Genomic DNA, 26,748 nt, shown 5'->3' on the forward strand with positions numbered 1-26,748 from the left:
CTGCTGAACTCCATGATTGATTATCAACAACCCCAGCAGACCAGCTTGAATTCAAGCGTAGCGGTTGCTGAAGAGCACCATTGCCTGCTAATCCAATATTCAACCTTTGGTCAATGTATAAAAAATATGTAGTAAATAAGCAAGAAAAAGAATTTTAATCTCTATTTTTTTAAACTCGTGATTCAAGTTATTAAATTGAGAGCACTATATATAAAAAAATATGAAGCCCAATCTATAAAAAAAAATTAAATATTGAAGGATGACATATAAAAAAAATTAATTACACAAAATGATCCAAACCAAAAAATAATAATTAAAGAATGAGGATAAAAATCAAAATAAAAAGTAAATATGAGGGCAACTTCAAATTTTCAATTGGAGAGTGAAATTAAAAAGAAAAATAACTCTAATAAAAAGACAAAAAATATCAAAAGAATGAAGACTTTATTGGAAAAAATAAAACACAATGAATTTAGATTAAATGGTGAAATTGAAAACAAATGAAATCTTTACAAAAAAACCAGAAAAAAAAATCAAAAGAATTAGAATTGAGTCAGCAAAAATAATACATGACAAATTAGGATTGAAAGATGAAATTAAAAACAAAGAAAACTTTCATAACAAGGGCAAGAACAAAAAAAATAAAAATAAAAAGAACAAGGACTGAAGTTGAATCACCAATAACAAAGAGGACGAAACTATATTTATGGAAGAGAAGAGAGAGAGAGAAAAAGGCTTATTGGCAACAAACTGTCTACCACTACCGACATACGCTGCATCAATATGAAAAAGATATGGAGGTAATTCCAACAACACAACGAAAAGATATTTTTTACCACAGGAGACGCCGCACTTGCAGATTGGAGTTCGCGGACGCCTCCCCCGCACCTACAACTTTTTCTATCGAAATAACATTTGATCTATGTAAAAAGATCAAATTTCCCTCAAAGAAAAGAGTAATAACAACAATAAAAAAAACTTGTAGTGAAAAGACCAAAAAGCCCCTGAACGAATATTTCAAGGGTAAAATTGTTATTTTACCATGTTTTAAAATGAAAAAAAAATCATTTTATGTCAATTTAAAATTTTTTGAATTTGAGGATAATTAAATAGTTTTACTATGCATTAAAAATTATAAAAGGTACATTTACCCATGGTTAAACTTTTTAGTCATGTAAAAAAATTAAAATACCCCTAACATTAATGCTATTGGTTTTTTTAAAGGATAAAATAATAATTATATTATTTAAATAAATGGTAAAATATGTATATATGCATCATAAATCTGCCTTCCCTTTTTTTTTTTCCGGTTTACTTGGTTGGAACTGGTACATGCATAATTTTGGTTTCCTCGAGGAGAAATGAGATTTGTGATACAAGATGGAATTTTTTTTTTTAAAAAAAGGAATTTTTGGATCAACTTTTGTATACCGACAACAAATTATTTCTTAGTCAAATCGTAAACGTGTCGTACACATACAAACTTATAGATTTATAATATTTTTCACGGCCTCCCTACCTCTGGAAATTAGCAAACGTGAGGAGAAGCGTACTTTTATTTGAGCACAGTAAAAAAATAATAATATAAATTCAAAGTGTTTTTCTTATCAAGATAGTCTTCATGATTGTAATAATGGCAACAGAGTCAGGAATTTCAGCTTTTCAATTAATTTTTTATACTAAAATACATGATAATAATATTTTTTTATTTTTTAAAAATTATTTTTAATATCAATATATCAAAAAATTTAAAACATCCAAATCATATTAAATTTTAACAAAAAAAATTTAAAATTTTTTAAAAATAATATTTGCATCACGTTTCCAATCAGTTTCTAAGTGGCACATGAATAAGCGAAGATAAAAACACTTCGCATATAGAAATATATAATTTGAAATTTCATAGTTAATAAATAATCTCTTAATTATTTTTGAAAAACTCATTTAATTTTTGGGATTTTATGAAGCTTTGGAAGTGTAGTATTATAATATCTTGTGGGTAACTTAGTGATTTATTAATCTAAAATTTAGCTCGGACTAATTATTATTTTTTCCCACTAAAATGTTGTTGAAAAAAACTAAAATGATATTTTTAATTTTTTTAAATCATAATTGATTTATAAATCAGTCCATACCTGAACATTGAACTTCGAGTGTTATCTTATTACTAGGAGAGTCGGCGCCCCGTCAAATGCTTCCACACAATTTCGAGCACTTTGCCTCTACACTGACTCTGTTAGACTAATTCTTACAAGCAACCTCTTCTACAAGCTATAGTTAGTAAGTGTTTAATTACTAGTTATTATTTTGGATAAGCCTCCCCTAGATCGATTAATTTATGCACTCCTTTCCAGATTTTCAGTTTAATAAGGAAAGGAATGTAGGAATTAATCAATTTTCTAGCAAGTTGAAGCATCTTTTCGAAACGTAATTTGTACTATCAGAATATCAGTTGCTACTTGATCTACCTTGCAATTCCAAGTAACCTTCTTTGCACTAGCAGCAACCGTATTATCCTTAAACACAGCGCAGAATTTCCCATGATTACACTGGAAGTTCATGGAAAACTGGTTTCTTTTTCTAGACTTAGTCTTTGCATTTACATCCACGTCTTTAGCACTTTCTTTCCTGTTATAAATAGGAATGCACCATCGAAGATCTTAACAACAGATACCAAAAAACAGAGAAGAAGAAGAAGGGCTGGCAAGCAGTAAAAAGAAGAAGATCAAGAAAAGAGCAAATGGGGTCAAGTCTATCCCTGATAGCTTCTGTTGCAATTCTACGTAGCTCCATCAATGATTTCGTTCCGCAAGAAATACGCAGTTGTTTGCAGGAATTAGCAAGTCGTTTTTCCTCAGAACTCACCATGGTTATTAGCGACTCGCATGAAGGATCAAAAAACCATCTCTTTCATGCCTTGATGATATATCTTGGCAGCAATGCTTTCTCTACATCATCTGTGCCACAACGAATCACGGTTGGCAAGAACGAAAACATCAAGGCACTGGCGTATGGCCTCGACAGGAATTGCAAGATTGTCGACACCTTCCATGGTGTGGACATGAAGTGGTCTTACTGCAGTGAATTCAATCCAGCACTCCAGTATGAGTTGAAATGGTATGAACTCCGTTTTCATAAGCGACACGCGAGTATGGTCAGGAACAAGTATCTGCCTTACATTATTGAAATGGCTAAGAAAATTAAGGATCAAAACAGGGTAGTTAAGTTCTACACTACTCGCGGGGGACGCGATGGATGGAGCTGTAAGGGGATCAACTTGGATCACCCTATGACTTTCAATACGCTAGCAATGGATGGAAACCTCAAACAGAAAATTATAGAGGATCTTGATAGATTCATCAAAGGAAAGAACTATTACAGGAAGATTGGTAAGGTATGGAAACGGGGCTATTTATTGTATGGCCCTCCAGGAACTGGGAAATCAAGCTTGATAGCAGCCATGGCCAACCATCTTAATTTTGACATCTACAGCTTGAACTTGTCCGCTGTCAGTTCTGATTCTTCCCTGGAGTTTTTGTTGCTTCACATGTCCAATCGTTCAATTCTCGTGGTTGAAGATATCGACTGCTCGATTGAGCTACAGAATCGTCAAGCCGGGGAGCATCCATCGGATCATGATAAAACTCCTAGAAAGCCTCAGGTAGGATTCTTTTATATTTCCTTTTCCGATTCCACATAACAAGTATTTTCTCAACTACTCAAGTCCAAGATATTGTTATTTATTTAGTCAAATCACATATCAAATCTCTGGAGATCAGTACTGTTAGACTTGTATATATTTAATTTCGCCTGGTTAAGGTTAGATACCCGACGACATGGTACTTCAGAACTGAAGCTATGTTTGATCTTGTCAGGAAAAGGTTGTGACACTCTCTGGACTTCTCAACGCCATTGATGGCCTATTGTCCTGCTGTGGAGATGAAAGGGTTATAGTTTTCACTACTAACTACAAAGATCGAATCGATCCTGCCTTACTAAGAGCAGGCCGAATGGACATGCACATTAATCTTTCATATTGCACATTCTCCACCTTCAAGCAGCTTGCAGCCAATTACTTGGACATATGGAACCACGATCTTTTTCCTCGCATTGAAAAGCTTATTTCAGAAGTTCAAGTTAGCCCAGCTGAAGTTGCTGGTGAACTAATGAAGATTAGAAATCCTAAAACCAGTCTCGAGGGCCTCAGCAGGTTTTTGGAAAGCAAAGTAAGTCCCTGACCTCATCAGTTTATGTTTATTACCGACAAACAAGTTGCATGATGTAGCAATATAATTAAATTTCTGACAAAATCTAGCAGAATCCTTTAAAGGGTACAGAGATTTTGCGCCTCTTATGCAACTTGGATCATTCACCATTATTTTTTGCTTCCTGTATTGTATTTATCAGAGAGAAGCAGCAAAATCCTCAGCTCCTCCTACTTCGGTACCTGAAGGTGTTGAGGATGAACCAGGTGGTGTGTAACCAGCCGTGGTCACCATCAATCACGGCCATGAAGGTGGAGCCCAGCTACGAAGCATACGGCGACGTTGGGGAAAGAATAAACTGGCTAAAAGATTGCAAGATATGTGATCAATAAAATTGGTTAATGAGTATAACCCAGGAGATATGTTCTGTTGTGTTTAAGGAATAAATTTCAGCAAGTCAAATATTTAGGACAATTTGGTTCACTTGAAGGTCATGTGAACATTTTCAATAATCTAGAATTCTTTCTGGTAGGAGTTCCGGACTCCCTCGAATCTGTCTCAGAATCGTTCTTATTGTAATTTTCCAATTTATAATTATAATTATTGAGTAATTTATTCTTCCATTTTTACTTGAGACAGAATACCGACTCCCTGTATGCCAATAGATTTTCTCATGCTTGTGCAGTGCATTTATTTGTTTTTCCAAGTATCATGGAATGTTAACCATATAGCTTAACTAGTTAAATTCTAGATTTATTCCTTAATAATCACTGGTTCAAGTTTTATAAACTCCAGGGCTACTGAAAACTTACATAGTCATTAACATCATGGCCCGTGGAATTAGTTAAGGTATACATAAGCTGACCCAGACACCCACGTTAATAAAAAAAAAATATCATGGAATGTGTTATTTTCATAGTATCGGCTATTAATTTTAATTTGGCATTCCAAAATTTTCAATTGAGTAGTTCTACCAGAGTGCATAAACATGAATGTTCTGGTGAAGCTTTCTTTTTTTAAGGATGATTGACCAAACCTTTGTAAAACTGTGGTCGGAGCTAAACTCGGTTTCAACTACACTGCGTCACGCCACCAAATAGATTTTAATAGCTTACTATAAAGTAATTTTATATGCAGAATATAAACCTAAATTGTATTGTTTATAGCTTTATTTTTGCCATTCAACTTATTTTTAAAAATATTTTTCAAACTGTGTTTAATTTGAAAGAACATCAAATTAATTTTTTAATATAATTTTTGATAATCTTGAAGTCATGATGTTAAAAATAATATATATATATATATATGAAAAAAAAATTAATATATTTTTAATTAAAAAATATTATTGCAAAAATATTTTACAACTTCATCACTAAACATATAGTTATGCAATCGTTGATTGAAAGGTTGCTATTTCATACACATGAGTACATGATTAAGCAACTTAGATGGCATTTATGTAAGTGATCCCGTGAAGGTTGTAATCTCTTCCATGTCTCCAATAAATCATAGTTTTTTAGTTTGGATCGTCGTCAACTCAGGATCTGAGTTAAAAAAAATAAAAATAAGTAAAAGTTTGAGTTGGCTCGACAAATTCTAGTTATAACTTGTTAATTATTTTTTTAATAAAAACAACATAGTTTTGCTTTATAAAAAAATCGAAGTTGATCTGAAATGATTTAATAATTTAGTCAAATATCATTACCTCAACCTTCAATCGATCTAAAAACTATATAGTAAATTGTACCAATTACTCAAATCTTGGAAATTAAACAAGTTTCAAGAATACTCAATATTATCAATTCTAGACAGATATTGGCTAAAATTAACGTTCGGGCTTTAATTTTTTGAGTATATTTCTTTTATAAATAACCAATCACAACACTATAAATATTAAAAATAGAATCATCTAGGTGATGGCTTAGTGGTAAAAGCTTAGGACTAAGAAGTTTGCTTCCTCTATGGTCTCAGGTTCGAGCCCTATGGTTGCTCATATGATGGCTACTGGAGACTTATATGGTCGTTAACTTCAGGGCCCGTGGGATTAGTCGAGATGCGCGCAAGCTGGCCCGGACACCCACGTTAAACTAAAAAAAAAATAACAAACGTTAATTTGTCTGGCAGCATATAAAAAGAAGGAAATTAATTTATAATAAATTGAATTAAATTAAATATTTTTATGTATAGTTATGGTAGGAATGTAGTTTTTATTAACCCGGATATAAATAAATTTTGATATCCATCACCCTAAAAATTTATCATTTCGAGTTTCACCTAAACCCGATCCATACAATAATTATTTATAAAATATCAAATTTGTTAATATCCATTTGAACGGATATCCATCAAGTTGGAGTAAAACTATTATCCTTTCATGCAGCCTCATGTAAATTTAAGAGTTTATTACAACTATCCATCTAGTAGGTGTCTTAATGATAAGAGTTTAGGATCAAGAGATTTACTTTTCCTGTGATCTCAGGTTCGAGTCATGTGGTTACTAATATGATGGTCACTGGAGGCTTATATGGTCATTAACTTTAGAGCATGTGGGATTAGTTGAGGTACACGCAAACTGATCAAGACACCCACGTTAATAAAAAAAAAAGTTCATTACCACTAATTTTTTAGGATAACTTAATTCGTCATGTCTTGAATTTATTTTTTAATGGTCACGAGTTCGAGTCTTTGTAATGCCACTAAAAATTTATATAGTTGTTAACTTCAAAGCTTATAAGATAGCTTTTTAAAATAACTTAATTTTTTTTTTTTAGTGAAGTAAGACTCAACTTTCAACGACTTATAGTTTTTTCAATTAAAATTATGTAATGGAGGATGATAGCTCGATGCATGTTGAACTTCTCTTTTAAAAAAAAAAAAACCTATTTAAAATGCTATTTAGCTAGAATCACTAATTTTTTTGTGTGTAAAATACATTTTTTTAAAAGCACAATACGCTAGCATATAGTAAAATAAAAGGCATCACGAGGCTGAAAAAATGAAAATTAAAATGTAGTTTTTATTTTTATTCCTTTTCCTTTCATTGCATGATTTTAAAACCAGAATTGGTAAAACAAGTTAACCCAAAAACTAAACTGATATGGATTAAAAGAAACAGAGAAAAAGATTGATATAATTTAACTCGGTCAAAAATTTAAATTCACTCACAACTTATTTAAATTTTTATTAAAAACATGTTATTTTTTTTATAAAATAATAGTATTTTAATTTTTGTTTAAATTATATTTTAGATATCTAAATTAACTATCTTAATTCACAACTCAAACCTTATCTTAAACGATCCTCGGTGAGTTTTAAAATTGTTCTTCGTTAAAGAATAGAAACAGCATAATTACTTATTACACTAGTAGATGCTTGAATAAATAATCTAAGGAGGCAAAACTCCACGCTGGCAATCCTATATCCTGTTTATCTCCGTATCCGTCAGATCGATTTAACAAACGGTTATTACAAAAGCACCCGCTTGACGCGGATTAAACCATGGATAGAACATAATCCTACGGATATTACAGCTAGAAGGAAGCCATGCTGGCAATCTCAGGCATCCTTTAAACCTCGTTAAAACATCCGTCAGATGATAACCAACCAACGGTGGATATTAAACCACCAAAAACACAAATCTGCTCTACCGCCAAAACAACCGCCTTTTCTGAAGAGCTCTGCCTCGTATAAATACCCGGCCAAACCTCTCTATGCAAATTAGCATTCAAGCACATAAAAAAAGAGAAGAAGCTCTCCCCTGTTTGATTTTCCGAGAAAACAGGAAAGTTTGCGAAGATGTCGGGAAGAGGAAAGGGCGGAAAGGGGCTGGGAAAGGGAGGTGCAAAGAGGCACAGGAAGGTGTTGAGAGATAACATCCAAGGAATCACAAAGCCAGCAATTAGAAGGCTAGCAAGAAGAGGAGGTGTGAAGAGAATTAGTGGGCTGATTTACGAGGAAACTAGAGGGGTTTTGAAGATCTTCCTTGAGAATGTGATTCGTGATGCTGTTACTTATACAGAGCATGCTAGGAGAAAGACTGTCACTGCCATGGATGTTGTCTATGCTCTTAAGAGGCAAGGTCGTACTTTGTATGGGTTTGGGGGTTAGGATTTATCGGGTCTTCTATTTTGCTTGTATTATTTTCCTTCCTTAGGAATTTAGATCTTCTATGGGCTGGAATTGAAAAACTGGATCTGTAATTGAAACAATTTGTTAATCATGATTCAGCTGTTGCCATTTTAGGCCAAAATTGCTTGCTTCGTTTTAATTCTTTTTGGACTTGATGCTACAAAATGCTCCGAGGGTTTATGAGAAAGAATCAACAATTTCTCGGTCTGACATAAAAGAGTAATTGGTGTGATGTAGTCAAGCTGTTTGATGTTTGGTCCGTGAAGGGTTTTGATTGAAGAAACTGTACTGTCTGTTTATTTTTTCCGTTACCTTGGTGAAGGACCACTGTAATTATCTCATGTTATATTAGAGCAAAAGGGCACTAGTCTTGTCAATTAAGCCTTGTCTCTTATTTTTGCACCAATTTTTCATGAAGATTTGCAGAAGTGATGTGTAATTTTTTTTGCCAGTAGCTTGTTTTGTGGAAGGTCTAGAATCTGTGAAATGGAATGGCATGTAAGGAAAAATATAGCGATGGTGAAATGGAAAATATAGGTAATTGCTTTGATATTAATTAAGAAACAAGCTTGAGGGTAATGGCTCCAACGTGTATAATTAAGAGAAAATCACCACCATTAGTTTTGAAATCCATTGTTTGGATGCCTTCATCAGCTAGTTATTTTTTTTTAAAAAAAAAAACAAATGATTCATAACACATGAAAATTAAAATCCACCAATTGCTGGTTTAATTTCATAAACAGAACAACGGTCTCTTTATCAATATAATTATCCCAAATTTTTGTAGTTTTAATTTTTATAAATATTTCTAGTCAATTTTCACAAAAAATAATTTTCTCTTACTCGTTTGATTTAAATAGGAGATAATAGAATAATAAGAAAATCTATTTGCCTTCTAAACCAAGATATCAACACCTGTGGATTTTATTTTTTTTTTTGTCTGGAAAGTAAATTTATTTTATTTTTATATTTGATAGTATTATGAAAAATAAATTAAAAAATATTTTCTAATATTTTATTATTTCATGAAAAAATAAATTGAAAAGTAATTTTTTTAATTTTTTTCTAAATTTATAAAAAAAAATAGGAACTAATAGATAAAAATGTTGAAGAAAAATAAAATTAAAAAATATATAATTTTATAAATTATTTTAAATAAAATAAGTAACAATAAAATAATAAAACCAAATTTTATATTTAAAAAAATTGAAAGATAATGAAATTGAATAAAAAAATAAATAATAAAAAAATATGAATCAAATATGAAAAATAAAAACTTTAATCAATAAAAAGAATGATAAGATCAAAAGAAAAGGGATTAAAATTGATATAAAATTAAAATAAAAATAAATTCTAAAAACATAATTAAAAAAGATATATAACACAATATATAATAATCAAAAAATTAATGATTAAATTTGATATAATTAACGAATAATAATATATATATATATATATTTTTTTTTTACAAGTTCTGAAAGTTGTATTATATTTAAAATAGATAAACAAACTAAATTTTTTAAAACTAAAAAGTAATTTTTATTAACCAGATTTTTTAAAATAGTAAATAAATATAAAAAAAATTAAAAAATAGTTCCTACTACTTTCCACGAAATAAATATAGTCTTGATCCGGAATCGATATCCGATAAGATCTCACCCGAGACCGATTCCAAAGCCGAGATCCGGAATGGAATGATTGATTTGACTTCGCAACCCCTACCACCTTCTAATTCTGTCTATACTCCGGTGCTGGTGGCTGACAAAAAGAAAGAGATAACACAATTAGTCAATTCTACACCCACTAATAACTATGAGAGAGAAATTACACAACTTTTTTCAACAAAATACTTTGAATATTTTTTTTAAGATGTAATATCCTATAAGCTTTAATTTAAGATGTATATTACATATTTTTTTTATTTAACATTGAACAAGAAAAATAATTATAACATCAGAACAGTTCAGTTTAAGGTCTCTTAAATTATTTTAATCTATAAGTTGAGTTCCGTTTCATTTACATTTTTATTATTTTTTCAAATAAGGCCTAAATAAAAATATAATTTATGTGGTATTTTTTTTAAATGTGGAGTATAATCAAGAATTTAAAATAAATATGTAGCAAATATATAGAATATCATATATATATACATTGTTTTTATGATTTTTCTTACATTATAATACTAGCATTCTTTTTTAATTAATTCTTGCAATGTGAATGCAGCCGGCTAGGTCTCTAGTAATTATAATTTCTTCAATTATGAAGAGTGCTATGTGGATTTTCCAATGTAATTTTTTTGAAATAGCTTATACATTTATCCAAAATTATTGTTCAAAGTTGCGTATAAGGATCTTTATAAAAGTAATTTAAAATGTATAAAGGTTTATATAATATTTAAAGTATTGTTCTAAAATATTAATCGACCTCTATAGCATGAATCACGATGAACAATATAAAAATAAAACGATAATAATTTATAATAACTATGTAAGCATGTCTAGATCCCTTATGTCATCCGTTTGTATAAAAAAAATGAAACAAGAGAAAAAATTTAAATCAAAAAAATTAGATCATATATAATTTTCTATGATATATATATATATATATCTTTTGTTTTTGTTTAAACCAATTAAAAGCTCTTATTATAAGCTTTAATGTAAGAGATACATTTAATATTTTTTCATTAAAAAAGAGAAATTAAAAAAAAAAGTAGGGAAATTGTCTCAATGCTTGACCCATCATCTTCGAAGTTGTTTAAAAGTTTAGTAATAGTATAATAGTTGAATTATGTGTAGTTTATATCTTTATTTATTTTTTCAATCAAGCCTTTTAGCAACAAAATCATGAACTTGACTAGTACAACTTTGTAATATTACTTTAAAATTGAATGTTGATTAATAATGTGGAATATACAAATCCTAAATTGATTTTTTTTCGTCTTATTATAATATATTTTTAATTGATTTTAATAAGTATAATGTAAAACGCGTTTTAAGCTAAAAAGAAATAATTTAGATTTTTAATACTTTAATATACAAATCTTATATTTGAGTCGATAACCTTCTTTCACTGAGAAAGAATTATCGTTATTGTTCAAATACTATCCAAATAGTAATAATAAAAATAATTATATAGTTACCATAATATTTCAACAAAGTTGATTATATAAAATAAAATAATTGGATTATTAAAATCAGATTATGTTGAAAACAAGTAAGATTGAATATAAAATTAAGTGTGTATTTGTTATTATGATGTATAATAATTTTTATTTAAAAAGTTTGTAAGGTTATTTGTAAGATTTTTAATATAATTACATCTAAATCATAAAAAATATAAAAATAATATTAATTTAATATATTTTTATATAAAATTCATAAAAAAAAAAAAACAGAAATCACCGAGCTTTTAATCATCCACTAATAGCAAAAGATAGATTTATGAGGTAGAAGACGACAGAGAAAAGAAAAGTTGAAATGAAAGAAAGAAGGAAAGAAAATAAAAGCACGTCAAAAGACAGCATCGTTTTATTGATTCGGTGAGGACAAAGCAAGGCAGATAAAGTGACTGCATGGAACGCCGTTGGAAAGCAATTTTTAAATTATTTTTTTTATATTTTTAAATAGTTTTGATATTAATTAAAAATTTTAAAAAATTAAAAAATATATTTTAATATATTTATAAATAAAAATTACTTTGAAAAAACCATTATTACACAGACATGAAACAACTTACTTTCCATTTTGCCTTTCTTTCTTGACCTCCTCTTCTTCTTTTATACCTTAAACAAAAACCAAAACTCACTCCTTTATCAATCTAGCTGTACGCAGTCAATCTCTCCACGAAGCAGCACCCCGGAAAAGAGGTCTCATCTTTCTCTTAATTCTTTACTCTTATTTTTCACTCTCTGTCTTTTGTTTCTTCCACATTTTGTATTGTACCCTTTAAAAATCTCTGCTTTGTCTTTTAAAATTGTCTCTTATTTGTCTCATTTGATGCAAGAATACCCTTTTGTGATTTTGTCGTGATTTGAGGTTTGATCTGTGAATTTTTTTGTGGGTTTTTGTATCAGGGTCAGTGAGTGGTAACCCGTGTTCAATTGGGGTTTTGTTAATTAAGGTTCAAGGTACTGTTTTTTTTTTGGAGAATTAGGAGTGATTTTAATGTATGGTGATTTTTTAACAAGAAAAAGGCATGATCTTGCTGCTTAATATCCTTGTTATGAGCTTGAATTTGCATTGTTGTTCACAACGCTTGGTGCTTGATAATTATCTTCAACGTGGTTGGTAGTTGGTACTAGAGTTTGTGGTTTATCATGTGTTGTTATGCACTAAAGCTGACGGGTTTGGTTTGTCGATTGGCATGAGGTTTATACAATCTAAAATTTGAATTTCTGTTTTTCTGGTTTTTTGTTTTTTTTTTTTGCAACTCAGGGAAGGTATGGCAGGAGAGGATGTCGACTTGTCAAGTTTGACGTTGCAAGTTGGAGAAACTCAGGAAACGTGGAAGCAGGAGATGGAAAGGCGACAGTCTCAAGTGGATGTGTTACAAGTGAAGCTTATGGAGGTGAAGGCTTGTGTACAAGGGTCGGAGGAACATGCAAAGGAGATGGAGGTTCTTTGGCGAAGAGTGAAAACAACCTCGACATTGTTGACTTATTTAAAAGCAAAAGCACGAGTCTTTGCTGTTCCTGAGTTAGCTCACACATCATGTGGAATAAAGGAATTAGAAGGAGTGGGGCTTGTTGACAGGAATGGAACTCCATTGTCCAGTTGGTCCCGGGATGTTGATCTTTCTTCATTTGGCCCGGATGAAGAATCATGTATTAGACTTAGAAAGCAACAAGGAAGCTATGATGAACAAGACGAAGCTTATATTGGTGAATTACTCAAGTCTGTGCAGATGGTATCCGATGTGATGGAAGGTCTTGTTAAAAGAGTTATAATGGCAGAATCTGAAACTGCACTGGAGAAAGATAAGGTAACTTTAGGTCAGGAAGAAATTAGAAGGAAAGCAATCCAAATTGACAACATGTCTTTGAAATTAGAGGAGATGGAGCGGTTTGCTCTGGGTACAAATGGTATTTTGAATGATATGCGGAAGAGGGTTGAGGATTTGGTTGAAGAAACATCTAGGCAGAGGCAATGTGCTGCAGAAAATGAGCAAGAGCTTTGCCGAGTGAAAAGGGACTTCGAGTCTCTAAAATCCTATGTTAGCAGTCTCATTAGTGTCAGAGAGACACTTCTTTCATCAGAGAGGCAATTTCAAACTATTGAGAGGCTTTTTGAACGGTCAGTGTACTTAGATATTCCTGAAATAAGATGATAAGCTTCACTACACATTTTCTTTATCAACAAGTGTAGTTCTAGATTTTATGATAACTATAGTGTGAGATTTGAACCTATATTTTACTAATAGTATTAGGTATGGTGACATGGCCAACCTATACTGATATTTACCTGAACGGTTTGCTGATCACGCACATTCATTAATCACTTGTGATCAAATTTCAAAACCTTTTCTGATTATGGTTTTGTAAATTCTTTCTTGGATAACACAAATTGTTGGCTATTGGTGATGATTCTGGTTGTTTAGAATTATAATGATGTCTATGTCAGCTCTTGCTTCATTGATGATGTTATTAGGTTACTGATTTTACAATGTACTTTTCTGGGATATTCAAGTACATTCTGGATTATGATTAGTAGTCAACCTAGTGCTTAATCTATATGGATTTTTTATCACATTTCAAATAGCCAATGACTTGTATGTTTGGTGGTACTATCTGTGTTATCACTTTGCTTCACAGTCCAAGGGTTTCCAGTCTGTAAAAGTCCTCTACTTGAATTGTATGCTTACACTCTCGTATTTGTTGTCTGCACTTGATTCATAGGAAGTTAGCAGGCTAGTTCTCTCCCTCCCTCCCTGCCTCTCTCAACATTAGTTTATCCCTTCTCTTGGTCTCCTTTATAGCTTTTCTGCTGGATTACCATATTTGTCTAGCATCTCATTTTGTTGTGAAGCAGGCTAGTTGCGAAGACAACACAATTGGAGGGTGAGAAAATGCAGAAAGAGACTGAAGTTCAGAAACTTATGGAAGAGAATGTGAGGTTGAGTGCCCTTCTTGATAAGAAAGAGGCTCAACTTCTGGCCATGAATGAACAATGCAAGTTAATGGCCCTGAATGCTTCAAATATTTGATTTGGTGGTGCTATCCTGCTACACCAGATGGCCGGGGGTGAATGGTTGCTTCATTCAAGCTCAATGGTCTCGGAGATTGAAGGGTTCTGTATTACGGAGCATCTCAGATTCCTTTTCCAAAATGTAACATTCTTAAGAGCTCAGTGAACTCTTTTTCTAGTACCATTCTTGTGCTTTGTAAAATCGAAGTGATAAAAATATTGATCATAGTTGTGATTTGTCCTGCTAATCAAAATGTTGACAAGCTTTTCATCTTTTCAGTAACCATCTGGGATTTCGATTTTATTTTACGCCATTCCTACAATCATTTATTGTTTGATTTCTAGTTACAACTAAAATTTTTGTTCCTCAGGTTGTTACACTCTCAATAGAGTTGATACCTCACCAAAGTTTGTCAAGTGATAATGGTTTCAGGTTTCTATCCTATCCTGTTTCCTTTCATTTTCAGATAGCAGGAAGATGCGATGATGTTGCTTTCTACCCAGTTAATTTCTCATGGCTCTTGGTGGTGGTGGTGCCCGTTGCGATGCATGTTTTTGAGTTAATAATAGGAGATTATCATAAGTCAATGGTGTGATCTAGATTACTGCGTGTTTTGATCTCTGATGACTCGGAGAGTGCTGGCTGATCATTAGCCTATACTGCTAGCCATGATAATTATATTATCATAATCATTTCTAACCCTGTTATGATATCTGGAGTCCGTTTGTTTATTTGATTTGACGGCCAAGAAGCTGAGAGGACTAGTCAATCGGTGGAAGGGGCCGTCCTACGTTCGACAATCTTCAAATTATGGAATCGGACCTTCGCTATTAAAATAGGAATCCACAGTTTGCTCTAATCAAAATGTCGATTCTTGGCGTAAGAATCCTTCTGGGATTTAAAAAATATGGAAGTCAAGTTCAAAACGCGTATCTCACGACTCGAGACAGCCTCCTTTGTTCCCAGGTTGACTCGTGCCTGGCTTGAGCACAATAAATAAGGGAGTTAATATAGTGAAAAACTTGGGTGGATTTACTACCCGGTCAAAAAAATTGTTTGGCTTTTAAAAATAAAAATAATAAAAATGAAATCATTTTGAACTAAAAAAAAATGTTTAGTTATCATATTGTTAGCTTTAAATTCTATAGTAATATATAGAAAATAAAATGATTTTCTTTTAAATTAGCACTTTTTTTTATATTAGTGGAACAACACAATCTAAAAAAATTAATGAAATAATATAGTTTGTATATATCAAGATTAAAAAACACAACACTTCAAATAGGCTACACATAAGAAGGGAGAGGAAATAAATAAAAGCTTATTGCTATTCGGAATATGAATTGCACACGAGGAGAGAGAAAAAATAAATAAAAAAAATACTTGAAAAACATCAAATCTTGAATTATAATATCATTATCGGTATCATAAAAAATATCTTGATGAGATAAATCAAGTAATATTATAGAAAGTCAACGATGACTCGAGTAGGCAACACTTACCTTGAAAGTCACGTGAGTTACTTGTCATCTTTAGACGACAAGTGAAGTATATTCGGGTCATCATTGGTGATTATTTTTTATATTACTAGATTTATGTTATAAATATTTTTTTAAAGATCTTAATCAAAGTTTTTGATATGCTTTCATTGTCTTTTTTTTATTTCTCTCTTCTCTCTTTTCATGTGCAGTCATTTGATATTTTTTTAAATATCACAATTCTCAGTAAAGACAAGATATGAGTGTTGCGTTTTTCAATTACGACTTGTATATACTTATTATACTGTATTATTATTTTTTATTTTTTTAGAGTGTTACTTTGCCGGTATTTTTTTAAAAAGACTTGCTAATAAGTAAAAATAGCCAAACAAAATACCATGTTTGAAAAATTATGATAAATCGCCATTGGATGCGGTGTTCTTTTTTCTATGATTATTGGTGGGACCATTGATTATTTTTGGTTTACAGGTAATGGCCATTATTTTCTTAGTGCTAGCCCCATTAGCTTTCTTAGTGATCCCAACGCTAGCGAACGACATGTCAGCATACGTCTGAGGGAAGGGAAAAAAAAGAGTGGAAAAACTATATTTTAGACCCTTCCTTGTAACAAACAATATTTTACTTTAGTGTCTATAGTTTAAAAATTCAACTCTACAGTTTTCAAAAAAATCTGATAAGGCTCCAATTGTTAATTGATCAAAAAATTAATAGGAAATGCCCATTTTTAAGTCTTTATTTTTTTAAAAAAAAATTAAATATTTTTGTAGAATATTGATAAAATGAAAAAAAAAGGGTCTCGTTAAATTCTATTGGCTAGAATCCATATGAAAATTAAATATAGGGCCTCAAGTGTAGAGTTCTTCAATATCCAAGGACTAAAAGATAGTTACTAAAACAATCCACTTCCTTTTCTTTTCGAGAAAAACAAAAACTTCATCCAAAACCCAAAAATATGGTAGTGCGTAATCCTTAAAGCCTAACTCCTGCAAATTTCCATTTACAAAGTGGTAATAAAATGCCCCACACGACAACTCCATTACCCTCGAAAACAGGCATTCAACTAGAAGATGTTGAGTCTGCTGCAAAACCTCAACGCATCAAACCCACTGATTACACCGACAACAACATAAACCAGGTAATAATAACTCACCCATAACATAACAGCTTCTCACTTTCCATTTTTGAAATCCCATTTTTTCAAGGTCATTCCAGGTTTTATAGCTGATCATACCCATAAAAAAAATCCCTTTTCTTTTTATGAAATCCCATGTAAAGAAATGTACTACTTTTATAGTTAATCATATTTGCAAGTGTCGAATCAAAGCAGTGTGCGCGCACAGTTACAGTCAGTAAGATTAACTTTTGATCACGGGCATCGTGATTTGTCAAAAATTGCTGCATTTGTGTAATAGATGTGTGGAGAGTTTAATTTGTTGTTGATGGACCATGCATTGTTGTGAGGATTATAATATCTCTTTATTTATTTATTTTGAATTAATAAGCGTGTTAATTATTATTTTATTTTTAGTTAAACTAGGTGTATTAATTTTGATGTTGTGATTTAGGATGAAAACAAGAGGCTTAAAGATGTTGAAATCAGTGTTCCGGTGGTATATGGAACTATGGCATTTTACCTTGGTAAAAAGGCCAATGAGTAAGTTGCATTCTTATGTTTGCTTAAATGGTTTTTGGATATTTCTTTTGTTTTTATTTTTTTCTTTCTTTATTTTTTTTATGAATTAGGTTACAGTCTCATAAATGGACAGTGTATGTACGCGGAGCGACGAATGAGGATCTTGGTGTAGTGATAAAGCAAGTCGTGTTTCAATTGCATCCTAGTTTTGATAACCCTATAAGAGTTGTTGAATCTCCACCATTTGAGTTATCTGAATGTGGTTGGGGTGAATTTGAAATTTGTATCTCCATACTTTTTCATGACGATGTCTGTGATAAGCATGTGGACTTGTGAGTAGTTTAAGTTTTTAATTTGGTGTTTTTACTTGACCAGGGAGGGAGATTATCTCGCTAATGGTGGGTTAATTTTTATTAATTAGGTTCCACTTATTGAAGTTGTATCCTGATGCTGAAAGTGGTCCACAGTCAACCAAGAAACCTGTTGTTGTGGAAACTTATAATGAGATTGTCTTTCCTGACCCCTCAGAGAACTTTTTGGCTCGCGTGCTGAATCATCCTGCTGTATATGTGCCACGACTTCCTGCTGGATTTAACTTCCCTGCTCCTGGTAAAATTTCATGCTTTGTAAATTTTCTCAGCAGTGATTTCTACATGGTTACATTTTAACATTTGGACTGCTGCAGTTCCAAGCCCAAATATGAATGTGAAAGGGAAAGATGATACCAAAAACCATCCATTGAATCACTGGTTCATAAATTTTTCAGAGGCAGATGAGCTTTTGAAACTTGCATCTGCTCGTCAGCAGATTAGTCTTAGCTAATTAACTTTATCAAATGATTCATAATTGCTTACAGTCATTGTGTGTGGTTTTACCTGTAGTTATGAATGTGCATGCTGTATAATTGAATAATCTGAGATGTTTACTTAAGAATGTTAGCTCTGTATGTACATTTAGGTTGAGGGGGGGGTTAGCCATGACTACCCGTCTCTTTGCTACTTTCTGTTATATGCTCTTTCTTGGTTGGACTTTAAAGGCTATTGGAAAATGCTAGACCCCTCTCCATTCCAAAATGTGTCCTTGAGAAAAAAGGCAATATTGGATCTATATCATTTTCCAAATTTTGTTTATGTATTATTGGTTTACTTTATAAGCTTTTCCTAATTGCATATGCTATTTAGTTGTTGGTGCTTTATCTTGTATGCTTGTTTCTATTGTTTCATAGACAGACTGCTTCAGTGTTTAGAACTTGCTAGGATACCTTTTCTGATGGTATATGAAATATGATAGGTGCAAGATCATATTCTTAAGCTGAGAAGACAATTGAGCATGTTAGATGGACCACCTCAACCATCAAAACTAGCCTACGGTATGATATCTGAATGTACATGATTGCGACACACTAACTTTGGCGTTTCATCATCGAACTTGGATGGTTGAAGACAAATCGCTAGTGGTAATTAGATGTAAAAAACGTGGACTAACCCACATCTAGGGACTCTCTAGTTTTAGTTTTCTAGTTTTCTTTACTAATTTTGGTAAAGACCAAAGTATTATGGGTGAATGTTATTAACAATGCATGCCTTAGTATCTTGATGACCAGAAAAGAGAAATTACTTTGTAATTCTGTTCTGATCTCATGATTTGCAATAGCAAATGGTTAGAAAGTTGCTTGATGTATGCATGTCTTAGAAAAGGATGGTTAAGTAGAAGGTATGTCATACTAGGCTGATTTTACGAGTTGGCAAGGCAAATTCTCAAGCCTTCATAGTTCATAGTGCTCTAGTGTGCTGATGCCTTCACAACAGTTTAATGCTAGATACCTATTATTTAGCTTCTCAAGCCTTCTCGGCTTTCATCTTCTCACAATGGTACTAAGATGGCCACAGTGGTTTACTAATATGGCCTTTTCCATGACAATAGAAGCATTCTCAATTACTGTAATCCATTATAGGTCTAGAATTTGATAAAACAGACTACATAATAATTATAATCAATGTCCTTCAATTGTTCAAGCTAGTCTCTTTGAGTTGTTAGAACATCCTTCAAGGTGCTTTGCCAAAGAACAAAATTGTTTTTCCCATCAAACAATTCTGTCTCAAATTTCTTCGCCAGTTTGTGCCCTCGCCATCTTCAATTGTTTTGCACAAGACTTCCATCAACCTCCTCTGTTACCAATTGTTGTGCAAAACCCAAGCAAACCAAATAATTAAATAAAATAAAAGGGACACAAAATATAATGTGGTTCGGCAAAGCCTGCTCTACAAAACTCCACTATCAAATATGGGGTTTTCAAGAACAAATTAAACACACAACCACCTCACTAGCCAAAACCCAGTTACATCCTAGAAATCGTTCACAACAAAAAAAATACCACATCGCTAATTCTTTTTGGTTGCCACCACAAACCATCAATATGGGAGGCACACAAGCTAGTAACTGCACATTCTATTTATACTAGCAACAAAGTCCTTCATTAGAAAAATAAGTTTTTTTTTTATTTCAAGGAAAAATGCTTCAAGTCCAACTCCAAGGAGGAAAGTCTCTTTTCCTAAACAAAATATATCAACACATTCCATTCTTGTTTAGGACACTACATCATGCAATTACCAATCCAACCTAAACCAACTCATCAAGTTAAGCCCCAACTCAACAAGGCTAACTTGTCAAATGGTTCAATAGGAATTTGTTCTCGGATGATTTTCAGTGGAAAGTTGCAGATGGCTGAAGTTGTCGTAGGCAATTGGGATGGTGTTGCATCACCTTAGTCCTTACTCCTTACTGATTTGTCTGTATTAAGTGTTCTGAAGGCAGGAGTAGCACACTAACATTCGAGGTCAGAAATAAATAAATTCAAAAGACAAGAGTAACATGACCTTCACAAGGTAATCATTGGACAAGGTTGCCATTCACATAAAGAAAAATGTCCTCTTTTGATCACAATGATGGTGTCTGCCTTTGAGTAACTAGGAGGGGCCATTCTCTGATTTGTATTTTTCGTATGCCAACTTATTTTCAGTCACAAAAGGTTGACAGTTTACTCTGTCTAATCCAACATTCTAATATCTTTCATTTTCCTTTTGTATAAAGAAGTTTTGGCAACAGTAGCATCCCTGGTTGATTTCAGAAGATTAATAAGTAGTGCCTCTTAAATTAGTTTTTCGGCATGTGATGTTGGTGATGCACTTAGCACAAGTTTCTGTTTTGGGTATTGCTTGCCGTTGTTGTAATGTAGAAGAAAACAAGAGAGATGCAGTGAAAGCAGATAGAGGTAGGCTTCGCCCTTATGATGATCCTCAGAACGAACATGGGAGAGTAACTGGTGTTCAGTATGTTTAGCATTGTGGCTAAAACGTTATTTGTTTAAATGTTACTTGTTTAAAATTTATTTTTTTTGTTTAAAATTATTTTTGGATTGTTTTGATGTGCTATGTCAAAAACTAACTTTTTTTAATAAAAAAAACTCATTATTTTAATGTTTTATAAATAAAAAACACTTTAAAATACAATTTTAAATAAACACGAAATCTATACCACACTCTTGAATAGACACGTAATCCCAACAAAGTAGTGGTGCTCAAAGTTTGGGAGGAATATAATGCCTGCTTGCACCATTTCATATATGTGGCTGTGTGCTTCTTATTGGGGTTATGAGTTTGGCAGGACACACATGGGCAGTCCTAAAATTGTGAGAAATTTGTGGTACCTGGCAAGAGAAAGAGCCCATCATGCTAAACATGTCTAAAATTTGGCAGATTTTGAAAAGCTGAGAATGACTTTAAATTCTCTTGGAAGGCTCGTCCATGCCATGGAAAGGCACTTCCAGAAAAGAAATAATTTTGCCTTAGCAAAAGGATATGATTAGCTTGCGGGCACTGATGAGACTCTTTTCTCACTGGACTGAGCATGCATTCTGAGGTAATTTGGATGGAAATTTGTGGTTCAAGTAATTATCCGAACCATCCACCAAAAAAGCTTACCTCTTGTTCCTCGTATTGGTTCAGTCACTTTCTCAAATGCTTTTGAGGAAATTAGTAAGGTTTCGAACTTAAAATATCCTTTTCAATATAAATAGAAAAACTCTTCGAAATGGTTTTGGAACTTTGTATATGCATGCATGCAAAAATCTATAGTGGATGACTAGATGTTCGAAACATCATGTTCCATAAATTATAGTTATAAGACCTACACCTGGGAGGTTACCTACCGATCCAGGATTTATCTCGAGTTAGGTTTTGGATTTATCTTGAATTTAGATTTTAAAAAGAAATTGTTTATTTTTATTAAAATAATTTTTTTAAGGTTTTTTTTTAAATATGGTTAACTTAATCTTTAGATAAGATCGACACTTGTTGTTTAAAACATGAGGTTATTCTTGAAGAGGGTGTTTGAGAGTATGGTAACAATTGCTTTTTAAAATATATTTTTTTTAGAAATACATTAAAATAATATTTTTTTTATTTTTAAAAAATTATTTTTTATATCAAAACAATATGAAAAAACAAAAAATAAATTAATTTGAAATAAATAAAAAAATAAAAATAAAATAATTTTTTTCAAAAATGTTTTTAAAACGAAGAAAACAAAAGGGTAGAAGCAAACATATATATATATATAGGCATTGTCTTTACTTTTAACAGAAGGTCATAAAAAAGCCATTGTGGTTTTACTGTTGAACTTGTAGCAACATTTGGGCACCAGGTAAAAGAACATTAATAAACTGGGAAAATTCCATCCCTTTAATTCAATGTGTGGGGCTTTACTTGATCTGCTTGAAGGGATCATGATCCCTTTCAGGAGGGCTCACTGGGTCAGTCGGCGTAATTCAAGCCCAACCAAGTTAAATACTTGACAGTTGACACCATGAAATTCGAAATGGTGGACAAGAATGCATGCCATGCCTTGTAGGATTGCTCAAAAGACATGGTAGATTCGCAGGCTTTAAAGGTTAACTCTTCTGTACATGGCTCAACAAAGAAAATTATCCCCAGGAGGCTAGCATATGTCAAAAAGAAAGAAAGAAAAGGTTTTGCAATCTTCGAATAGCGTCCAAGGAGAGAAGACTTGAAAACCTTGGAGGGGAAGATGGTCCCTTTGATGTCCTTAGAAGAGGCTACAAGGTAGGGTAAACCACAATGGTTTGGATACTGCATGGCCTTTTTATACAGTATTCTGAAACACCTTCGGTCTGTTCTTCGTCCCCACATCACATGACATTGTTACTAAAAAAACAGGAAACAGCCATCTCTGCTTGTAATCTCTCCATAAATACCTCTCCTTCCCTTCAGTCCTTCCCCACCACCCTCCACACTTCTCTTCTCTTTAGCCCCTTCGTCCATCCTCACCGCCTGAATTTCTTCTCATCACCCAAAAAGTTGTAAAGCACAAGCTATCTGAAGTCACCAAATGGCTATAAGAAAATCAAACAAGTCTCCTCAAACATCAGCTCTCAAACAAATTGTCAAAAGATGCTCAAGTTTTGGAAAGAAAAATGGCTATGACCAAGATGGCCTGCCTGATGATGTACCGAAAGGCCATTTTGCAGTTTATGTAGGAGAGAACAGAAGCAGATACATTATCCCAATATCATGGTTGGATCGTCCTGAGTTTCAAAGCTTACTCCAAAGAGCTGAAGAGGAGTTTGGCTTTAAACACGGCATGGGCCTCACTATTCCTTGTGAAGAAGTAGTCTTTCGGTCTCTAACAGAGATGATAAGATAAAAGGAATCAAAATATTTGTGATTATCACAAGGCCTGTTGGGAACATACTCCAGTTAAACATGTTGCCTTTTGGCTTCTGTCAGAGTTATAGTTAACCTCCAGCTGCTATAACCCTGACGAAGAGACATTATTTGACATAGTTAGGTGTCCATATTTGTTTTCATATTGTATGGAGTTTTTCCTTTCAGAACAGTTTGTGTTATGTTATAACTCTGTACTATAATGAATGCCTTCTTGGTGGGGGGGCTAACCCTAGCTACCTTTCACATCTATCTCTCTCCCGTTCTGTTGATTTATCTTCTGCTAGCTCCAAGTTAATTTCAGCTTGATGAATTTTGTTGCTTGATCACATGGAACAATCAAGCTTGCAATTAGAGCAGCTGATCGTGGTATGCCTCAAATCTGCCATAAAAGCATAGTCATTGAGCAAAGGCACGGGATGAGGTTTGAGCTTACTATAGCATGACATGAAAAAACATTTTCTAGAAATTATTATTGTAAAATCTTCTTTGTGTTAGCATCAATCATTGAAGCACTGAAGTTGACTATATATTATAGGGTGGCAAAGTACTGTACAATATTCACTAGCGATAGCCAATAAGAGATGAAAAAACAAAAAGATTGATAGTTTCCTTTGTCACGAGGGCATCGAGCGTGCATAGTGCCTAAGTCTGATCATAAGTATGGTGCCAATGGTGGTGTTGATTGAAAAGCAGCCAGAAAGGCTGCCCTGTGTAGACAATTGGTTGGTTTTCTCCTCTCATCCCACATGGCACTTCTTTATTTGGTGCAGCAGACCTCATTGTTGTAATTGCAACTTCATGTAATAAATCAAGATAATGTGATTAATTTTGTCTATATATATATATCAATGGCCGTCTCTCTTTGATGAATGTGGAGCGAGGTTCTGTTCATTTGGAAATGAGGGCAATCTTTGGGGAGAGATTCAGTATTATTAAATCCGGTCCGCTGGATCCAAAAACTGATTTGGGTTAATTTTAAAAAATATAGATGAAAGTTAAACAAGTATTCTAATAATCTAATAGGTCAATTATCGATTCAGTTAACAAGATCAAAATCTTGTATGATTTTATTTTAAAAAATTTGAATTTTTATCGTTTTAACTCTTTAAAAATAAAAAATAATATTATTTTAATCAATTTAAATCAACTCAAATCATCTCATTTAATTTATAATTTAAATCTTGACCTGAATCAACTTGGGTCTAATATCTTAATTCCGAGCATGGAATTTCTTTTGTTGTTTACATGCATGTGTTTTATCAACCTATGACAAGTAGTTATCAAAATTTTAGGGAAGAAAAAAGTGTACGAGTCAGTGAAAATTAATTTATCACCAGTGACTGCGTATATGATGCAATACTGTACATTATTTCTGCAAGCATATATTATTTACCATCTAATAATAATAATATAAAAAAAAACCCTATTAAAAGATATGGTTTTGCATGTCATAAACACTTGAATTTCCGTAATTCCACACAACTATATCTCCAAAATCAAATAGATTACAAAATGAAAAATAAAATAAAAGAAAGAAGTTGCTCGTTCGAGGTCAAAAAAACAGGAAAGCAAGCTAATAATTGAGGACACCAGCCGATGGATTGTTGTCGTTTTGATGACTTATAGGGGCTTGTTGTTCATATTTGACTTGAATTAGTTTCAATTTAATCAAAATAAAAACATTTTGGAATGAATTGGTTGTGATGTCTATCTTAATGCATAAAATTGATGCACATGCATGTGGGACTCAAGTGTCCTCCTCCTCCTCCTCCTCCTCCTCCTCCAGCTGCTGCTGCTTGTTCCAAGCCATTCCTAATTTCTTGTCTTCTTAAATCACCAGTATTTGATTGCCTAACCCACCTAGAAACTAAAACTTTATCTTGTTTTTGATTGATGGGCACGATCTGAATCAGAGAATCTAGACATTTCTGCTCAAAGTAATTGTTCGTAATAGATGGTCCAAACAATTTCTGTGGTCTAAATAGCTTGGCATGTAAATCACTCGAAAACAACAGCAAAAAATGATTGATATGTTTAAGAATAATTTTGGCTGTCTATGATCAACAGGACTAGGAGAAAAGGATTAATAACAAACTAGGGTACATTTGTTTTGCATAAAATAATTTATGGAAATATTTTACAGAAAAACTGGTTAATAAAAAATATTTTATAGTTAACTTTTAAAATTAATTTATTTATTAAAAAATATTTTAAACTCATAAAATTTTATAAAATATTTTATGAATAGTAATCCACTTACAATATTATCCAACTATTTCATCCCTCATCTTCTCTTTCAAGCACTACCATCTCTTCCTCTAATACCACCATTTTCTTCTTCATCATCACATTCTTTTTCACCACCATTACGACCACCCCATCATCATCATCATCTATCATCTCATTTACCACTAAAAATTATTTTATGTAAAACTAATGGAACATAAAATTATAGATGGCATGAAGTGGCTAATGCAAGTGAAAACGAAGTAAGTAACACTAGAAAAAGCCATAATATTTCACATTATCCTCTTTTGAAGGATGTGATTGGATTGATATAGATAAGAGATAAATTAAAACTATTCATGATAAGTCTCAAAATATTCAAGTAGCTTAGAAACAATGCTTATATATTTGGTAATCGGTTGATCTCTTAGTTTAAGTAATTTAATTTATTCTCCTTAACCAAGGTGTATTGTAGCTTGATATGAAAAGTTTGGGTGATTGGTAGTTAGTAGCTAGTAGCTAGTGGCTAGTGGTGTCTGGTAAGTCAAGGTAACTGGTAGCTATTACCTGTAAAATATCTTTTTTTTTAGATTTGTGAACTCTCAAATGCTTAAGTATTTTTTTAGAAAGAGAAAATGCAATGATATTTTATAGAGATGGACTCTGAAAATATGTATACCAAAAATTTTGACAATGAAGAGATTGTGAACATAGAGTTTGAAGGATTCATTATGTATTTACAACTCATGAATCTTTTTATGGAGAAGAGGGGCTAGAGTGTAATTTCACTCTTATGATATTTTGAATTGTATTCTACCTAAAATAATACATATTGAATTAGTATAAAATATTGGGGTACGAGTGTAGAATCCTAGAAAAATTCTCAAATGAGAATTGGGTTCTGACAAGTTGCATGAGCCCATTAGAGAAGAAAAATAGGTTCATATATGTTATGGAGAGCAAGCCCATATAATCGGGCTCTTCCTCTAAAGTGAGACCATGGAATAGGGCTCCTCACCACAGACACAGACAGAGCCAATTACTCATGTTTAAAAATTTGATGTGTTTTGGAATAAGATTTTTTGGTGATTGAATTGTGGATTGATCAAATATCAATTTAAATAACTCTT

At 32.4% G+C, this 26,748-nt stretch overlaps 5 protein-coding genes across 6 annotated transcripts; all 5 read left to right on the plus strand.

Moving 5' to 3' along the window:
* The first annotated feature begins 2,651 nt into the window (after positions 1-2,651).
* LOC7480181 (AAA-ATPase At3g50940) lies at positions 2,652-4,828 on the plus strand. The gene is made up of 3 exons (XM_002310824.4): positions 2,652-3,661; positions 3,876-4,226; positions 4,408-4,828. Exons 1-3 carry the CDS (start codon positions 2,741-2,743, stop codon positions 4,480-4,482), a joined length of 1,347 nt encoding a protein of 448 aa, XP_002310860.3. The 5' UTR covers positions 2,652-2,740; the 3' UTR covers positions 4,483-4,828.
* A 3,078-nt stretch (positions 4,829-7,906) lies between these two features.
* On the plus strand, positions 7,907-8,454 carry LOC7480180 (histone H4). Its single transcript, XM_002310823.4, has one exon. It carries the CDS (start codon positions 8,001-8,003, stop codon positions 8,310-8,312), a length of 312 nt encoding a protein of 103 aa, XP_002310859.1. The 5' UTR covers positions 7,907-8,000; the 3' UTR covers positions 8,313-8,454.
* A 3,580-nt stretch (positions 8,455-12,034) lies between these two features.
* LOC7480179 (uncharacterized) lies at positions 12,035-14,798 on the plus strand. 2 transcript variants are annotated; one of them, XM_024605654.2, is made up of 4 exons: positions 12,035-12,198; positions 12,406-12,459; positions 12,767-13,624; positions 14,360-14,798. In XM_024605654.2, exons 3-4 carry the CDS (start codon positions 12,774-12,776, stop codon positions 14,532-14,534), a joined length of 1,026 nt encoding a protein of 341 aa, XP_024461422.1. In that variant the 5' UTR covers positions 12,035-12,198; positions 12,406-12,459; positions 12,767-12,773; the 3' UTR covers positions 14,535-14,798. The 2 variants fall into 2 exon arrangements, with proteins under 2 accessions (XP_024461422.1, XP_002310858.1); XM_002310822.4 differs by lacking the exon at positions 12,406-12,459 and having other exon boundaries at positions 12,036-12,198.
* Positions 14,799-16,941: 2,143 nt separating this feature from the next.
* On the plus strand, positions 16,942-19,324 carry LOC7480178 (transcription initiation factor TFIID subunit 14b). Its single transcript, XM_052454323.1, has 6 exons — positions 16,942-17,150; positions 17,581-17,669; positions 17,759-17,980; positions 18,070-18,257; positions 18,334-18,453; positions 18,937-19,324. Exons 1-6 carry the CDS (start codon positions 17,031-17,033, stop codon positions 19,038-19,040), a joined length of 843 nt encoding a protein of 280 aa, XP_052310283.1. The 5' UTR covers positions 16,942-17,030; the 3' UTR covers positions 19,041-19,324.
* A 3,192-nt stretch (positions 19,325-22,516) lies between these two features.
* On the plus strand, positions 22,517-23,639 carry LOC7495541 (protein SMALL AUXIN UP-REGULATED RNA 12). The gene has a single exon (XM_024605659.2). The coding sequence runs from the start codon at positions 23,055-23,057 to the stop codon at positions 23,367-23,369; it is 315 nt and encodes a 104-aa protein (XP_024461427.1). The 5' UTR covers positions 22,517-23,054; the 3' UTR covers positions 23,370-23,639.
* Positions 23,640-26,748: the final 3,109 nt, after the last annotated feature.

The sequence above is a fragment of the Populus trichocarpa genome, chromosome 7, assembly GCF_000002775.5.
Source record: "Populus trichocarpa isolate Nisqually-1 chromosome 7, P.trichocarpa_v4.1, whole genome shotgun sequence".
Classification (NCBI taxonomy): Eukaryota; Viridiplantae; Streptophyta; class Magnoliopsida; order Malpighiales; family Salicaceae; genus Populus; species Populus trichocarpa.

What these genes read in the sequence shown, in the direction of transcription:
- LOC7480181 (XM_002310824.4), top strand. Translation starts at nt 2,741, where the DNA reads ATGGGGTCAAGTCTATCCCTGATAGCTTCTGTTGCAATTCTACGTAGC. An exon ending in AAACTCCTAGAAAGCCTCAG is followed by an intron (nt 3,662 to 3,875) that starts GTAGGATTCTTT and finishes TGATCTTGTCAG; the next exon opens with GAAAAGGTTGTGACACTCTC. An exon ending in GCAGGTTTTTGGAAAGCAAA is followed by an intron (nt 4,227 to 4,407) that starts GTAAGTCCCTGA and finishes TGTATTTATCAG; the next exon opens with AGAGAAGCAGCAAAATCCTC.
- LOC7480180 (XM_002310823.4), top strand. Translation starts at nt 8,001, where the DNA reads ATGTCGGGAAGAGGAAAGGGCGGAAAGGGGCTGGGAAAGGGAGGTGCA.
- LOC7480179 (XM_024605654.2), top strand. Translation starts at nt 12,774, where the DNA reads ATGGCAGGAGAGGATGTCGACTTGTCAAGTTTGACGTTGCAAGTTGGA. An exon ending in ATTGAGAGGCTTTTTGAACG is followed by an intron (nt 13,625 to 14,359) that starts GTCAGTGTACTT and finishes GTTGTGAAGCAG; the next exon opens with GCTAGTTGCGAAGACAACAC.
- LOC7480178 (XM_052454323.1), top strand. Translation starts at nt 17,031, where the DNA reads ATGCCCCACACGACAACTCCATTACCCTCGAAAACAGGCATTCAACTA. An exon ending in CCGACAACAACATAAACCAG is followed by an intron (nt 17,151 to 17,580) that starts GTAATAATAACT and finishes GTTGTGATTTAG; the next exon opens with GATGAAAACAAGAGGCTTAA. An exon ending in TGTGATAAGCATGTGGACTT is followed by an intron (nt 17,981 to 18,069) that starts GTGAGTAGTTTA and finishes TTTATTAATTAG; the next exon opens with GTTCCACTTATTGAAGTTGT.
- LOC7495541 (XM_024605659.2), top strand. Translation starts at nt 23,055, where the DNA reads ATGGCTATAAGAAAATCAAACAAGTCTCCTCAAACATCAGCTCTCAAA.